Below are 17,334 nucleotides of genomic sequence, written 5' to 3'. Positions count from 1 at the left end.
AGTCATTTTACCTGACAAAACACAGGAGTTGTTTGCCTACTGGTGCCACGATTGATTACTTTGTGTTTTGTTACAGTAGTATTTGAAGTGGTGAGGTCCTGTCCAGACTAATGCATGCAAACAAAAATCTCAACGTGAGCTCCAGCTCCTGTTTTCTGCAAAAAGATCTTGAAGATCAAATTGTTTTGGTCAGTGAAGTGTGGTGACTCTGAAGCTGACTTTGTTTTTTTGGTCATTTACTAAAATCACATCTTTGCAAACACTAGAAGAGATTTACTAAATACACATTTTGTGTAATAAAAGTTAAACTATAGCACTAGAATTATGTAAGTGTTTATTTATTTATTTTTTTTACCTTTACAAGTAGCCCCATTGACACAGACTTACAAGACAGACCTGTTACAATGTCTCTCTATATTTTACACACACACACACACACACACACACACACACGCACACACGCGTGAATGCAGCACAACTTAGCTGATGCTTGCAGACAGTGTGATCTGTTGTCCTTAACCCACCCACTTTTAACCAGACTGCCACACGTGATCAGCCGAATGGGCTCCAGTGAGGTGGTGGATGTTAACCTGTTCTGCCTGGTGGCCATGGATTTCTACCGGCATCAGATTGACGAGGAGCTGGACCGCAGAGCTTTCCAGTCAGTATTTGAGACTGTGGCCTCGCCAGGCAGCCCTTATTACCAGCTGCTGGGCTGTCTGCAGTCAGTCCATCAGGATACATCACTCTGAGGGCAACAGACGGAGAAGGGCATGGAAGCACACGGAGAAAAGTGGTTTCAAGTGAGGTGTGGTAGGGTGAGAAATTAGATCTCTATTTATAATTCCTGGATGAATTGTGACTAAGGGTAAGAACAGAATGTTTTATTAGGAAAAAACTACTGTAGCTTCATCCCTTTTTGCCCTTTCAATGATAATGAGATAAGTAGAACTACTGAACCCACGGCAACAAATTCAGTGGAGCGAGTATTAAAAGGTTGAGGAAAAAAACTAAAAAAACCCAACCTGAATTCAATATTAGGCTGTGTGTTTAAATGTAAAAGGAGCATTCTCTGACGAGGAACAGCAAGCTTCTGTATCTGTGTGGAGATTGCACCCACCCGACCCCACCCGCTCCCCTCAGATGATTCCTTGAGACATGACTGCACCTTCAGCACTTCCCTCTCAGCACCTTTTGAGATATTTAGTAAAAAAAAAAGCCCATGAAGATGACGATCATCAAATAAAGAATTGGATGAGTTTATTTTCCTGTGGGAACTTGTGGGGATTGAGTATTGTGATGTTAGTAAAGTAAACAAAAATAGAAAAGTATTTAAAGTTTTAGTGCATCTATTTTTCAGTGAGTCATGTGCTTAAGGTCTGGTTAGGATGCTGACAATGGGCTGACACGTAAAAGTCAGAAACACCTGCTTGAAGTCGATGAGTACATTTCTTTGTGTTTAAGTTATTTGTGGTCATTCACACACTTAAGTTAAATAGAAAAATATTTTAGGTGGAAGAATGAGCACCAATAGCCATAGTTGTTTTTTTTGTTTGTTTTTTTTTGTGTGCATCTGTTTATTTTTTTGGAGGGGGTCTTTTTTTCCCCCCCAGGGGATTGGTTTTGCAGTTTAATTTGTCCCAGCAGAAGGTGTTTATGGATTTTGTTTGTAAGGGAGGGGAAAAAAACGTACCCAACTTATAACCAGCGCTCGGCCACATTTCCATATATCTGCACTGACATAACAGCGGAAACTGTCAAGCATGGAAAAATACCAAAATTATCAAAATTGCAGTGATGTTGTCTTCATTTCTTTCCTTTTGTTTAACTAGTAGCAGAGGGGGCAAAAGATTCCCTTTTGATTTTTATTACCTTGCTTACGTCTGTCTAGTCTTTTTGTTGTTGTTGTTTTGTTGGTTTTCATTGCAGTCTTGTTTGCTCCTCAGTGCACCTGAATGATTCCACCTGTCTTTTTCTTGTACCTTTGTTAATTCTCAGGATGTAAGATGTGACTATATTATTGTTGTAATAAGACTGGAAGTGATTTACAGTCCTCGTACAATAGTCACCTTCATATCTTGTAAAAAGTAATTGTATAGCAACATAAAAGCCATGGTGCATGATGAAATGAGAACTGTAAAAACGATAGGACTTAGACGGTAAGATAATGTGATGCCATTTTCTTTTGTCCTAACGCGCACGAGCACAGAAGAAAATGAAAAATTAGCGAATAATCGTCAGAATGCGGAAAGCTGCAAGCTTCTAGTGTTTTATTAAAGACTTGACCTCGAGCTGCCTGGGAGTGTGCTGGGCTTTGTTACTCTGTACATACACTTGCCTTAGATAAAAGACTGAATATGTTTGTCTTATACACTGAAAGCTTGAAAGCATGCTTAGCATTATGGCTATTTTCTTTCTGTCTTTAATACTGTATTTCCATGGGTACGGTTGACTTGTGTGGAAGAGATGCAACACAATCCAAAGGGAGCCTTGTAACCTTAGCGACCAACAGCAGCTTTGACAAATCAACAGATGAGGAAGTGTAGCATAGCGGTGCCACGTCACAGCAGGAGTTCTTTGTCTGTTTTTTGTTGAGCTTTAAAATATTGTTTTGTCTCAGTTAGAGCAGTAAATACTTCATTATTCATTGTCTTTGTGCAGAATATTAAATACACACGGCACTTAAAAAAAACAAAAAAACTAAGAGAAAAAAGAAAGTTCTTTTGATGTTGATGTTAGACGCTTTCTTTATACGCAATGAGTGCTGCAGTACATTAAAAGTAAACATCACAGTGATTTGTATGCTAAATGTGTAACCGCTCACCAGTCTTAAAGCTGGTGACTGGTTTCCTTTGATCATGAGAAAATAATGTATTCACACAATGAATGACAGAGTCCTCTGCAGCTGTTGAAATTCCAATGTGAGGCCTCGCTGAAGCAGATTAAAGGAGCCTAAATGAGTCCTGCTTTCAAAGTCATTTCGAATTCTTGGGGTGGGGAGAAAGAAATTAAAGATGATGGGAAAAGTCTTTTTCTAATCTACACACTACTTTCGACGTTTAAAGAAAACTCAAAAATGCGGTTGATAAAATGTAGATTTTTCAGCTAGTCTCTGGAAGGAAAAGAGCAGGGGACCCCTGCTGGGGATAATGCGATTATGCAGAGGTCTTTTGTGATTTGGGGAGATGGGCTTTGGGGCTGTCAACAAAGCTCATGTTACTCTGATTTAACGCTTCTAGTGAAGGCTTTATTTTGTTCCACATTAGGAATAAATCGTTCAGAAAATATTGTAGTCACTGTTCTCGGATAAAGCTGAGAATCGTGGTTTGAAACAAATTTGGCAACGACTTCCCATAATCCTGATTCTAAAGGTGGTAGACTGAAAATGAAATGCTTTTCTTTACATTTTCTTCAGGCAGGATCTTTGAAAGAACCTGAAGTGTCCACATCTTCTTTTTTTTTTTTTTTTCCCCCCTCTTTTATTTACATTTGCCTGTAAAAATATGACTGGAAGAGATTGTGTATTTGTTAATTTTAATATTTCAAAGAGATTAATCACTGCATATGATCTGTTGTAGAAATAAATTATTTAAACATGTAACCCCGTTCTGAGATTTGATTTGCTGAGTGAGAGCTGTAAGTCACGGATGACAACTCTGACTGTAAACCAGCTAAAGGTACTCTGTGTTTGCAAATAACAATATTACGATCATGGCTGCTTTGTACCCACAGGACCCCTTGTGTGTCTGTCTCTAACACGATCAACCTGTCGGGTGACAGACGTTTAAAATGCTCTGCCTCGTCCTCGTCTTATCCAGAAAGAACAAGCTGTTGCCAGCCAACTTCAATTAACCACAAAGCGGTCAAGCCAATCTGGGAACACAAGTAACTGAGAGATGTGCTCATGTGAAGGTCCACACTGTAAAACTAACTAACCGATTACACGGTCAAGTTATCACATTTTGTACAATTTCCTTTTCTCAGCTAGGCAGTAAAATTCCTTTTTATAGACCACACTGTATGAAAGCATGCTCTTATTTTACAGCATCATTAAGATGGGTGTTCCTGATTAAAAGATATTAGCAGGATTACTAGGCAGCTGCCATATGGTTTGTGAAGCACTGAAATCAGGATGGCACAGGTGTTAAGCAACTGTAGATGCTTCTTATAGCTGAAGTTTACATCACATCATCTGAAAGAGTAGTAGCTGACAACTGATGGGGTTTCTTGTAGCATTTCTTTTTGCACATCAGTGGAGCCACACTGAGATGTGATGAAGCCTAAAGCATTAAAGCAACAAGTCTGGTGTGCTATAACCAGTTGTTCCAGTCAGAGCTATTATACTTTTATATGTGTAATCTTTTTTTCTTTTTTTTTTTTAATTTGTGGATTAATTGTTAAACTTCAAATTTAATTACTAATAAGCAGGATACTTTTTAGGCTAAATATTTAAAAAATCTGGGTTAAAAAATAAAAATACAGTGCTTTGTGAAGACAGTTGATTCTAAAATGTAGACATCCTGAGTGCACTCCCCTCCACCCTCCACACCCACCCTTAGCTTTTATTTTTTAAGTTTAGTGAACTATAACTTGTTCCAGTTTAGAACGCATTTGGATGTTATAGTTTAGCTTATTGCACACTTCTCCACACTTTTGCAGATTTCTGGCTGGTTTAGTTCAAATTGCACAATATTGCGGGTTTTGGTTAAGTTCAATCAACTGGATCGCACTGTTACATGAAATGACATGGCTACGAAGTTGGTGAACTTTAATTCTGTATCATTTCGGCTGTTAAAAGTCCCCCCTCCAATCATCTGTACACCCTCCTCCGCTGCCCACTCTAAACACACCTCCCTCTCCTCCAGTCCTCCTCCTCTTAAGGCTACTTCGCCAGATGGTGCAGCCTTTTCTTTTGTTTACCCATCGCCCCTGAGTTTACCCAACTAACCTTAGCTACGCAACTATGGAAACTTCTCGGGGAGCATCACCGCCGGACACCGACAAGTAAGTCAGATGTTAATCTCGTGTTGAGTGAACCGTCTGCTCCAAACATCTTTGTCGGAACATGAAAAAGACCTGCATCCACCTCTTACTTAGCCATCCCTACTTTTTTTTTTAACAACCACTTCAGCCAGCTGTTTTCGCTTCGTGCTGTTTTCTGCTTATAAAGACACAGATAATTTGCTGTGCTTCCAATAAAACTCCCCGTGATTAAACAAGCTAGCAGCTGCAGAGTTCGCTCTCCCGCTGCGTTTCTGACACCTGTGGAATCGTCTACCGTTAGTACTTTTTTTTTTTATTATTTGTGATTTCTCTATCTAACTTTTGTCAATTTGTCCGCATAACTGTTTGCTATCCGATTGACAACTGGAGTAGCCAATGACAAGATGGGAAAGTTTGTGTACGCCGCCGTTGCCACGGTTACGCACCGACATTCCAAAGATCTGGAAATCGAGGGGCGGGACTACAGTTTAAGCACGGGTGGATGCGCTTTTGAACAGCGAGTCACGGCAAGAAAAAAAAAAAGAGAAAACTTACAGTAACTCCATAAGCTGAGAAGAAGCATGCGTTTCTCAGCGTAAAGTAATAAACGCGCTGTTTGGGGTGTTAACTCACAGCACTGTTCAAGCAGGGATAACTCTGCTAGCATGCACAGCTAACTAAACTAACGGTAACGCGTCAGCTAGTCCCAGCTAATGTCAGTGTCCTTCTAACAAGAGTTAAAACATATGTGCTCACATTTATCACACTGAGCTTTTATTTAACGTAAACAAAAGCGAAAGTTGTTTGGGGGGAAAAAGGAGAAAGTTGTGAAGTTTTTGCACAGCACAGGTGTGCTGGGCTGGGTCTCTGTAGACCTGACAGAACTGGTGACTTTATAGGTGTGGCTGTGTCCTCCCAACTTCCAGTGATCTGATAGAACACTTTACATGGGCCCAAGAGCATTTGGTGTAGAAGCCCACATGTTAAGCATGTTAGGGTTAAGAAATCGGTCATGATTGATTTGGTTGTGTTCTTTTGTACTTTAGGTAACCTGCCCGGAGTAAAAGATGGTGACACCAGGATGGGAGGCCTAGCAAGGTGGTGCCAAAGCTGAGGCTTGGGTTCTCACCCACCTGCTGCTTTTTGAACTGCTGCTCATTTTTCGTAGCAATCTGACGCCAGGGCTGCTTGACGAGAAGACGTTGGAGGCACGCTGCGTTCTTGCTTTAGTAGAGATTAGGGACCTACAATGACAAATGTAAATTGAAACTCACTGAATAAATGGACAAGAGAAAATTTCCTGGCACAATGTCCAGGCAAATGGATGTGTCATGCAAAAGGCGCCCCATCGGTGGCAGCGGTCTGAACTTCCCTCAGTCTCAGCAGGGTTGTATACGGGCTGTGGAGGTAGCAAGAGGGAGAACAGGGTATGGCTTTACGCTGTCAGGCCAAAGCCCTTGTGTCCTTAGCTGTATCCTGAAAGGAAGCCCTGCTGACTATGTGGGGTTGCGCTCCGGGGACTACATCCTCTCTGTGAATGACATCAACGTCTCCAAGGCGTCACACGAAGATGTGGTCAAACTGATCGGACGCTGCTCTGGTGTTTTGAAACTAGTAATCGCTGAGGGAGAACGTCACAGGCGACACCACCAACGCTCTGCCGGCGGTCGTCACCATAGCAGCAACACAATGGCGGCATCCTACCTGGACTCATGCTCCAGTGATGATGAGTTGGATGGTTTCTATGATAACAGTGTTAACAATAACAACAACAGCAGGTCAGGCTGTGGAGCCCGTGGAGGCTGGTACAAACCCAAACTGGACACTAAGCAGCTGGGCATCAACCGGGCAGAGAAGGTGGTGGCAGAGCTGCAGTCTGGAGGAATTTTTAACATGATCTTTGAGAACTCCAGCCACTCCTCCAGCAGCTCAGACAAAGAGAGACCTGGAGTAAGTACGTCCTCGTCAAAGCCACGTCCGCTGTCTGATTCCGAATTCCCAGCATATCGGAATTCCTCACGTTCCCAGAGCAACCCAAACCTGCTCTCTGAAGAGGAGATGGCCCAAGTTCTGAATGATGATTCGGTCTTCCTAGAATCAGACTTTCGGCATCTCCACCTTCAACACCATGAAGAGCAGGATGTTGATGATGGAGATGGTGGCGACTTGGGCCTAGAGCCCAGTGAGGGTATCCTCAATGTGGGAATGATTGTTGGCTATCTGGGCTCCATTGAGCTCGCCTCCACAGGCACAAATCTAGAAAGTGACAGTCTGCAGGCCATCAGAGGGAGCATGAGGCGCCTCCGGGCTGAGCAAAAGATTCATTCATTGGTCCTCATGAAGGTGCGAGTGGAGGTTTTTTTTCTTCTTCTTTTTTTTCCCTTGTGTTAATTTTAATGTGATTGTGTTATTATTGTTAACCATATTTTCCCTGGTATCAAGTTTGGTAACATGCATTAATTATATCCTACCAGGTTATGCATGACAGTGTGCGTCTGTGCAGTGACAGAGGTCAGGTCCTGGCCACCTATCCTGCAGAAAAACTAGCCTTCAGTGCATGTTGTCCCGATGACCGGCGATTCTTCGGACTGGTAACGATGCAAGCTACAGACGACCATGATGATAGGCACTTCAGCATTGCACGAGATGACGAGGGGAGTTTAAGGACTTCTTGTCATGTGTTTATTGTGGACCCAGATCTGTGTCACCACCAAGTAAGCGTTACAATTTAAACTGATGGGAAGGAAATATCTGCAGAATGTCTGTTTTTTTTTTTTTAAATGGCATGGGTAATATTACAACACAGTGATCAAGTACTCAAGAAGTTACTCATATATCTTAAATCTGGTGAACCTAATTTGTTCTAGTCGAAGCGATGGTTGTAAGCCAAAGATTTATTAGCAGCTACTTTTTCTGTATTGCATTAGGACAAACTCTCAGTAACTGTTACTTCCTCAGGTCCATCTGGGTGTTGCCAGGAGGTTTGGCTTTGAGTGTACCCCTGACCCAGACACAGGTGGCTGCTTGGAATTCCCACCCAGCTCTCAGCCTCTCCTCCAGTTTGTTTCTGTCCTTTACCGGGACATGGGAGACAACATCGAAGGGGTTCGCGCCCGTGCTTTCCATGACCCAGACAACGATGCCCAGCAAAACCACAGCACCAGTAGCAACAGTGATAGTGGGATTGGCAACTTTTTACCAGAGGAAAAGAGCAACAGAGTGCTTTTAGTTGACCTTGGAGGTCCTCCAAATCACAACCACGTCTCTGGGCCGCGCCACTGGGACAGCCCACCGTCATCGCAGCAGGCTTGGAGTCCCACTCTGGGAGCAGCAGCTTCTCATCCACCTCCTCCAACGCTGAGAAATGGCCATTATCGTAATGACCCCCACCTGGCTGATCTTCCTCACCCTCTCCCCTTATCTCACCCTGATGTCCCTGTCAGGCACTCACGAGGGGTCAACCCACACCACTACTCATCAGGGAAGCGGGGAGGAGCTGTTGGGGGAGGAGAATGGAGAGGGGCTGGAGGAGCAGTAGGGGTGGAACCGCAGAGGTGGCTACCAGTCCATGTGTTGAGAGACTGGCGTCAGCAGCACCACCACAGCCACCTCCAGGGCCTCAGCAGCGATCAGGAATCCTACGCAGAATCCACTGACGGATGGTCATCTGCCAACTGCAGCACCCTGCCCCCACCGATGAATAAGATCCCAGCCGACCGCTATCGCGCCCCGCTGGTGCCTGGAGACCACCTGCCACCACCTGGAGGGAGCCAGCCTCCACCTCTGTCACATCCCCACACCCACCGGCTGGCTGTTCAGAAAGATGAGTGGGCTAAGAAGTTATTTGGTACAGGAGACAGGGAGCGGACAGGAGCCGAGAGAAGTGAAAAAGAGAAGAAACGAGGAGGGAATGTCAAGGAGGGAGAGAAAAAGGTATGTTTTAAGAAAGTTTTAAAAGTATTACATTTAGTAAAATTCTGGATAAACAGAGTTATTTTGTGTAACTTTATTCATTTTATTTACATAACCAAATCCGTCATATAACTTTTTGATATTCCCTGAAGTGCTGTGTAGTGTCAGTTTGTAGGTTTTGGGAGAGTTGTGTTAAAACTGACCGCGAGATGAGAAGCCCAGTATGCAGCTCGCATCCCCCATCGCACATCTCTGTTGTTGAAATTTATTCTGTGTAGAGTCTGTTCAAAACGACAGTTTATTGAGGCTATAAATCCACGTGGGCATCGTTTTCTCAAGGCCTAGAATTTCACTCCTTCTGTGATCAAAGTATCATTTCACTTTGATACAAAACTTTTAACTTGTTTTGAAAGTCACTGGATAATTACAGCACCCAGCTGGCTCTATCCCTAGACTTAGTGCAAGTGGATTGATATGTTATTTATCCCTCACTGCTCCAGTATCAGATCATTTATTATGCATTAGCCAGATAGCTGCCTTCACCTGAAAACCACCTGCTTTCCACTGTAATGGCATCAACAGCATAACAGCGGAGCAGGTTTAAGGTTTAGTGAAGTAATTATCTATTTGGCATAATTTTAAAAATAGCTTGGTTGCATTGTTGTATGAAAATACACTTCCTGTTTTTATGGTATATATATATATATATATATATATATATATATATATATAGTAGATGGGCTGATCATTGTTTTCAGAAAATGACAAGGAAATGCAAAGAGGAAAAGGTACAATACTGCATATCCAGCCTGACTAGATTCCATAAGTATTAATCAACTTGTGAACAGAAATGCTCATGCACGTATATAGAAAACAGCCACTTATGCCTGCCTACATCTACATGTTGCGTATTATTATATTAACGTACAGAAGATAGTTGTTTTGATACTAAAGGAGGCTGGGACTTCCTCCAACAGATATCTTAGAAAACAGTGTCCCAGGGACTCTAAGGGACAACCAGAGTAAGTGTTTAGGACCGAGGCAGGAAGGTGGATATGAACCATGTCCTCGGACTGGAGAAGCAGAGTTTTGGATACTGTGGTGATTATGGTAAGCCAAAAAAAACCAAAAAACAAAACAGATACAGTTGTGTAAGACTGTCGTTGTTTTCATTTTTCTTGTTAACTATTGCATGTAACATAGTAAGGCGTTAACATTAATTGACTCTTAATATTTGACACATGGTGGCACTGTTTCACTAACTAAACCTCTGCAGATTTATTTCAGCTAAAATCGAAAAAAAAAAGAAAAATCAGTTCTTTTTAAAGTCTTTCACGACTTTTGATAAAAATCTGTTCATCTATGATTATGATTGACTCAGTAACAGAAAATACTACTACAATAAGTTTGTGTTGGATTGTTAGATTTAAAAACAAACAGTTGAATATTGATAAATGTGACCTAGTGAGTGTACACGAATTAGAGCTTAAATGAAAAGCGAGCTGTTTGTTAAGGTAGAAAAGGACTGAAAAATATCAGTCAGTTTGCTGTTTACTATAATTCATAAACAAAACAATCTATATTTTGGGATGTTTTAGGTTTTTATTTTGGGATGTTTTAGGTTTTTATTTTAAGCTCAAATTATACTTGTTCACATTGTTATTGTTTTTACAGGACATGTGTCTGGTTTTGCTTTAGTTATTTTTATGTTGATAGCAGTGCTGTTGTAAACATGAAGCGCATCTGTTTATTTATGAGTGTGCGTATGAGGGAGAGGGCGTCAAGATCAGCTACGCAGATAAAGGCTGTGGATTTTCCACTAAAATTTAGTCGTTTCACATTCTCTTCTCTCTGGAAAGGCTCTGGCGCAACCACGCCCAAAACAACCACAGCACCAGTGAGTCAGATCGACACTTTATCATTTCCCTTTCAACCTAAATCTCAGCTTCTCCAAAAATCCCCCTTTTTGTTGGCTTTAAGCTCTCTTGCAGTTACAAGTGAAACTTGGATTAATCTCACTGGGTTATACAGAGGTCCTGTGAGAATGATTGTGTCTGCATATGCGTTTAAGTGTTCAAATCTGCATTGTCTGACACACATGCGCGCACACACACAAATGCAGAAGTGACTCAGTATCCAGGCAACACCACTGGTCATCGCATGATGAAATGCAGAGGAGACCTGCTCCTAAGCAGCCAGTCAGATTCTACCTGCATTTGAAGCCTGTCAGCACTGGCTAATTACTCATTAATCAACACAGGGCCACTGATTGTGTGCGTCCTCTTATAATACTAGAAAAGTAGACAGATGCAATTTGTAAGAGAAGAGAAAGAAGGCAGAATATTGTTGTTCTCAAAGGATTAAAGAGCAACAGTTGTTAAAAGGTTAATTGTACACTTGTGAAGGCAAAACAGCACTAATTTCCTCTCCTCTTTAACAGCACTCAGAGTGGTTACGTTATTGTCTAATGGCTTTGGATAATAAATGTTCACGACCCTGATGTGGTTATTTTTAGGCGGCAGTTTATGGCATAGTGCAACAGCTTGGCTGTTTTAACTTTATTCCACTAATTGGTGGGTTTCCAATGTGGTGTTCCTATGAACACTATACAATTTTAAGTATCCTTGGTATAATAAATACTACATGGAACTACACTTAGTAGGGGTGTCAGTGAAATATGCTACAGTAAACTGCAAAAGCACATCATGCTGCTCAAGAGGAGTTCTGCTAGTACTGTTTGTGTGTACCTGCGTGTCTCTGTATTACCTCTGTGGCTGTGCATTTGACTCACGTGCTCTCTGGTATTGCATGCAAAATCACAGGATTGCACACGCCTCCGTGTAACATGTGGAATTTAACATTTAGTTCAAAAACAGCAACCCGTGCATGTGCAGACACGGTTGGGTTTCTTAAACGTTCAATGACTGAGTGCCGATTTAGGGAGCCAAAAAACCCACTTTTTATTACTGTATGTAATATGGCAGTTTAGAATATGGTGTATGTTGGTAATACAAATGTTTTGTGCCCTTTTATAGTTATCATTAGTAGTGCTGAGCTCCTTAGGAAGGTTTAGTCCGTTATGACGGCTGGAACAACAGAGCTGAAATCACAGATATATTTTTACTGGATGAATGAAATCTAGAGTGCTGCATATTTTTTTACATTTTATTTTAAAGTTTATATTGTTAAAGATAGTAAGAGTCAGGAAATATAGAAAGAAGATGTAGAAGACTGAGATGCAATGAGTAGGCCAACTAGCTGCAATCTGACCTGGAGATTTGGTGCTTAGGCCGTTAGTGCCCATGTGGTATGCAGCCTGCCCACTTATGCCTGAGGTCACACCATGGAAGGAATTTCAGTGAAATTTTCTGATTAACCCAATTAAAGTTTAGCCAAAAAACAAAGGAAATCTAATATTATTATATCATGGGAAGATTTGATGTAAACTGTAGATAAACTGACATTCTTTCCCTTTTATCTTTGACAGAATACATATCATAGTTGGTTAACTAACAGATGATAATGATTACATACAGTAGTAATCTGTGATAATAATAATGATGATCTTTTTTTTTATTTTTTATTAAACTGTTCTCCAGTCACCTACAAAGTATATTTGCCTTCTATCAACTGTGGTGAAATTCCTCATGAATAAGAATAGGACACTAGTGCTAATATTTCACCATTATTTGTGTGTCGTGTTAGGGTAAAAATCTGAATGGTTAGTCACTATATGAGCTCTGTTATTCTAAAAGAGGTATTTTGTTGGCCTAGTTAGTGTCCACATGTTCTTTTCAAAGTAAAGGGTCACTGCACACTGATACAAGGTTGTTCCGCTTGATCACCTTTACCCTACAATGAAACTGCTTGTTAATCTTAATGGGATGGTCTCTTGCAGGATGAGATTGCCCTCATCCCCCCCAAAAATGTGAGGGGTTACTTAATAGTTTGAGTTAAAAAATAGTAAATCATGATTTGATCTTTGTAGTCACCAAATTTCAACCCACTGGAAGATTTAACAAAAAATAAAACATAAAAAGAGTTGAGGGAGCATCTTTTTCTGAAGAATGGCGTTCATTTACATCAATAGAGCTCCAGAAACTCGACAGTGAATGTGAAGTGGTTGCAGAATGTGGTGGCAGACACAGACACTTTATTTTCATATGCATATAAGCCCTTGACTAGACCAAATACCAGAAAGTCTGGCTCCTCTGAAACAAAATATAAAGAAAAAAGAGGTGATTCAGGACTTTTGCTGAATAGTTTACAGATGACAAATATGAAGATAGTTTCCTTGAATGTGTACGTGTGCTTGTGATTGTGCCAGTTCACAATGAGGCTGTGAAGAAAGCCAGTCTATCTGTGCGTGCTGCTTTAGCCACTGGTGCTCTCATACTCTAAAGGAAATGCAGACTGATTGTCGTGTAGAGGACCCAAGTGCAAATATGTGGAGGTAGGCAATGATAAACTTAAAGTGAGCTGTTTATTATAAGCATGTTAGCAGTAATCCAAAAGGCAAACAAAAGTCCAAAAGAGGAACACTATAAACTATAAAGAAACACACACTGGGACTGAGAAACACTAGGGGAACAGGAACGGACACTCTGACAAAGGGAATACAGCAACTACATATACACATAAGGGCGATTAGGGGAAGTGCAGACAGCTGGGAGAACGAGAAATGGTTTAACTGAATCACAAGAGATGAGACAAAGATGCAATCTAAAAGCAAAGCACAAGGAACAACTAACGCAGGAAATAAAGCAGGAAGTGCAAAACCTAAATGGGGAATACAGACACATGAACTTAAATACAAAGGACACAGGGTGATGGAACACTGAAACTCTAAAGCTGCTAGGAACTGAGAGCTAAAGCAAGTACAGTAAGAATGCACGAAGTAAATCTAAACATTAAATAAACCAGGAAGCAGAATAGAATATTTAAATAAAGTTAGGCCTTGGTTGTTGTTAAGGGTTAGGATTAGCGCTAACCCTTAACATCTCCACCGTAAGCTCGTCCTACGCACAGAGTGGAGCAGGCAGCGGTTACTGATGGCGAAAAAGTAAAACAAAGAGCAGCTTTTGTCAAAAATATGAGAATCAGTCATCCAAATAAACTCGTATTTTGCACTGCAATTACTCTTGAGTGCCAGCAATAGACCAGCCACGTTTTAAGTAGATCTAATAAACAGTTGTTGAGATGGGGCAAGAACAGATGGACATGCTTACAAAGATTTTTTTAGTTAATAAAATGTCTACAATATGAATGTAAACTGATGGTGTGTTTCTTTTCTATCCAGGGCGGTCGTTTCCGAGGTTTGACCATGGGATTCCCACCTCTCCAGCAGCGCTCCTCAGCTAGGCGCTCCTTTGGACGCTCCAAACGTCTCAGCTTGGCCCGCTCCCTGGATGATCTTGAGGTAGCATATATACAACACACAATCTATATGCGTGGACCTTTTCCAACACAAGTATACCAACAAGTAATGCACATTACTGCAATATTTAAGGTCAGACTGGCTACTGTGTTACTGTCATGTTTGAGCCTCAGGTGTTGCCTCTGTCTCTAGTAAGAGTAGCTCATGCACTCCATACATGCTCACATGATGCATCAAGCTGATACATCTTCTCATATCACCATGGCAACATAGACAGTAAAGAACAGAGCCATCTTTTGTACTCACTTGTTTTTATTAATTTTTAAAATGTAACACCACAAAGATGCATCAGTATATTTCAAATAAACATAAAGCAGAAACATTAATTTGTTCCCCTCCCTAAGAGAAAATAAGAGCCTGGTTCCATTACATTACATAAAAAAGTTAGAGGGATCTATAGTCAAAATGACACACACCAGCAATCTCTAGCTTTTTACCACCTAAAAGTTTCCAGAGCTTCACCAAGTTCACAAGGAGTGTAAGTAAGGATACTTGGACTCCATCAAATTCTGATTGTATATGCTTTTTTTAAATTGTTGATACTGAAAGCTCTGATGGCCAGTAAGCAACAGAAGAAGATCTCTTTACATTTCTCCAAGAAAAAGAAATCAAGCTTCTGTTCTGTCATAGGGACAAGTTAATGATTTTCTTTTGTTTGTTTTCTTAAATATAAACTGCGCAAATAGCAGCACTGCTACACTGTTGCAAGAATTAGCCTTTTGCGCTTCTTTTAGCTTCAAGAAATGACCTAGTATGCAGTCATTTGAAAGCCATGAGTTTTGCCCAACAATATCCCTATTTACAGGATTTAATACAGAGAAAATCAGCAATTGCTATTTTTGGACTTAGATGGGAAAGATACAAAGACTTATTATTACTTGTATTAGGTTGTGTTTGTGTAACTTAAGGTGGGATTTTATTATGAAATTCCATTTCTGGAAGCGAATCATAAAACTGTCCTGGTGATAACAGTGTAAAAGAGTGTTGCTGTCATCATGACTTGTCTCTACGTGTGTCTGTGTGAAGGTTGCCAAGACCACGGTAGAGTCCTGCTGCCTCCACCAAAATTCTTAACAGTAGCTTTGGCTCTAAGATAGAGATCAGAGGACAGCTTAATGTTTCCGCCGTTTAGTGGTGACTGGGGTACCGTGGGAGCAGATAAGCAAATCCCACACTGTTGCATCAGTGGTGATAGTTTTTTTTTTTTTTAAACAGACATTTTTGGCATTTTTCCCTTTATTGGACAGCACAGTAGATGGCAACAGGAAGCATGGGAGAAAGAGGGAAAACGACTGGGAGTTAAATACCGCAGAGGTCCCGGGCCTGCAGTTAAGGTGGAGGAGTTGTATTTTAAACAGTGAGACCATTATTTAGCTAAATTAAAGCTGCTGTGTGTGTGGGTTTTGTTTTTGGTTTTTTTTAATGAGAAATTTTTTTTGAATGAATCGAATTCCTCAAAGCGAAAGTCTATTAGTAGACACTTGGAGCCTTCAAATTAACTTCACACTTTTATTATTCAGGTTCATTTCAAACTATATTTAATTTGCATTCGAAATGGAAAGTCCAAACGTCACCTACAGGCTCTTGAGAGCAGATTACGATGTAAAAACCATACACAATCAAGGATGATATTGGAAGCAGTGTAGAATTTCTGCTACTTGAGTTGGCAACTGTTGTATGAGCTTCACAGGGGTAGATGTCCCATTGCCAGAGCTTCCAATGGCAGGGCTCCTCTCTTCTGCTTTTTCTTCTTTTTCTTCTTCACCCCTTCATCCTCCCACTCTCTCTATTCCACCTTTTTCTTCCGGTCGTTAGGCCTTTTTCACTCGCTGCACATGCAGTAATGTCCACAAACAGAGAGGGCTTTGTGTTGTGTCAAGGGGGAAGGAGAGAGAGAGATTGGAGTGTGTGTGTGTGTATGTGTGTGTTTGTGTGGTGACGATGGTGGGGGGTAATGGGGTTCTAAGTGTTAGCCTGCACTTCTAACGAGCTCTGATGAGCAACAAGCTGACATTCCCCTCGTTAGTGCGGCCTCAACACAAAAGCACACACAGTATATAGACACACACACACACACACACACACACACAAATGCACAGTGTATATACACACATGCAGGAAGAGCTGTGCATGAAAATACACAAACAAATGCCAGCTTTAAATCTGTGACACACAAGCATATTTACACACAAGCATATTTACACACACACACACACACACACACACACACACACACACACACAACTATCAGACATCTTGTTAGATGTGCTGCTCAAGCTGCTTTCAGACTGTGTGAGCAGGCGCGTTTGTGGCTCGTTTAGCGGAAATAAAAGACAGAGTTTGAGGCTCGTTTCGTATTCATCTGTCAGGGGGAGAAATATGATTTTACTAGTGTCATTTGTCCATTTGTTTGTCTGCCAGTAAAGAATGTGATTAAGCTTGGCAGAGAGGTGGATGAAAGACGAACAGTTTTGGTGCAGCTCTGGATCACCTCCTTTAACATTGGGAGAACTGCTATTGGTGGAAACCTGCAGTCTGCCTCTTAGTTCCCTTCTTGTCTTGTGACAGATCTGATTCTAGAGCCTAACTATTATGCAGTCGCGCAGCACCCACACACAAGTTGCACACTTCAGTGTGTCAGGCTCCTAGTTGGACTTTAGTTAGGCATTTAACTTCTTTGTCTTCTTAGACATATACAGATACGCTCACACACATACAGACGCTAAAGAACGTGTTGAATAGTACACACAGAACTTTGTTTCAGAATACTAATGTTTAAAACCACAGAGAGCTATTTTAGAGACCATCACCAACCAAGGAAAAAAGAGCTACCTAACTCTAACTGAATCAACCATTTCAAAGCAAACACATCATTTTCAACTGGTCCTGGAGGTTTGAAATCTGCAGTGTACTCGATTGAACTTAGTTAACAACGGTCACAAGAAATGTTTCAGAATAAATGCACAAACACCAAGCAATTCTCACAATGGGCCGTTTGTGGC

General features: G+C 41.2%; 2 protein-coding genes across 13 annotated transcripts in view; both read left to right on the top strand.

Moving 5' to 3' along the window:
- htt (huntingtin) overlaps positions 1 to 3,601 on the top strand; it is a 32,176-nt gene extending 28,575 nt beyond the window's left edge. For all 7 annotated transcript variants that reach the window (XM_014341304.2, XM_014341303.2, XM_014341302.2 and 4 more), the window contains one exon: positions 539 to 3,601. In XM_014341304.2, the coding sequence (XP_014196790.1) occupies positions 539 to 752 (214 nt within the window). In that variant the 3' untranslated portion in view covers positions 753 to 3,601. The remainder of the gene's footprint in view (positions 1 to 538) is intronic.
- Positions 3,602 to 4,851: 1,250 nt separating this feature from the next.
- The window catches only part of rgs12b (regulator of G protein signaling 12b), a 43,471-nt gene continuing 30,988 nt past the window's right edge, over positions 4,852 to 17,334 (top strand). For 4 of the 6 annotated variants that reach the window (XM_042213549.1, XM_014341310.2, XM_014341311.2 and 1 more), the window contains exons 1-5: positions 4,853 to 5,004; positions 6,030 to 7,326; positions 7,458 to 7,697; positions 7,942 to 8,916; positions 14,195 to 14,314. In XM_042213549.1, coding sequence (XP_042069483.1) covers positions 6,265 to 7,326; positions 7,458 to 7,697; positions 7,942 to 8,916; positions 14,195 to 14,314 — 2,397 coding nt within the window. In that variant the 5' untranslated portion in view covers positions 4,853 to 5,004; positions 6,030 to 6,264. Of the gene's footprint in view, positions 5,005 to 6,029; positions 7,327 to 7,457; positions 7,698 to 7,941; positions 8,917 to 14,194; positions 14,315 to 17,334 lie in introns of all 6 variants that reach the window. The other 2 variants (XM_014341313.2, XM_014341312.2) reach the window with 1 other exon arrangement.

The sequence above is a fragment of the Haplochromis burtoni genome, unplaced genomic scaffold (genome assembly GCF_018398535.1).
Source record: "Haplochromis burtoni strain Fernald_Lab_line unplaced genomic scaffold, NCSU_Asbu1 Contig_452, whole genome shotgun sequence".
In the NCBI taxonomy this organism is placed as follows: domain Eukaryota; kingdom Metazoa; phylum Chordata; class Actinopteri; order Cichliformes; family Cichlidae; genus Haplochromis; species Haplochromis burtoni.
Note: the sequence above shows the minus strand (reverse complement) of the source record. Positions and strands in the feature narration are given on the sequence as shown.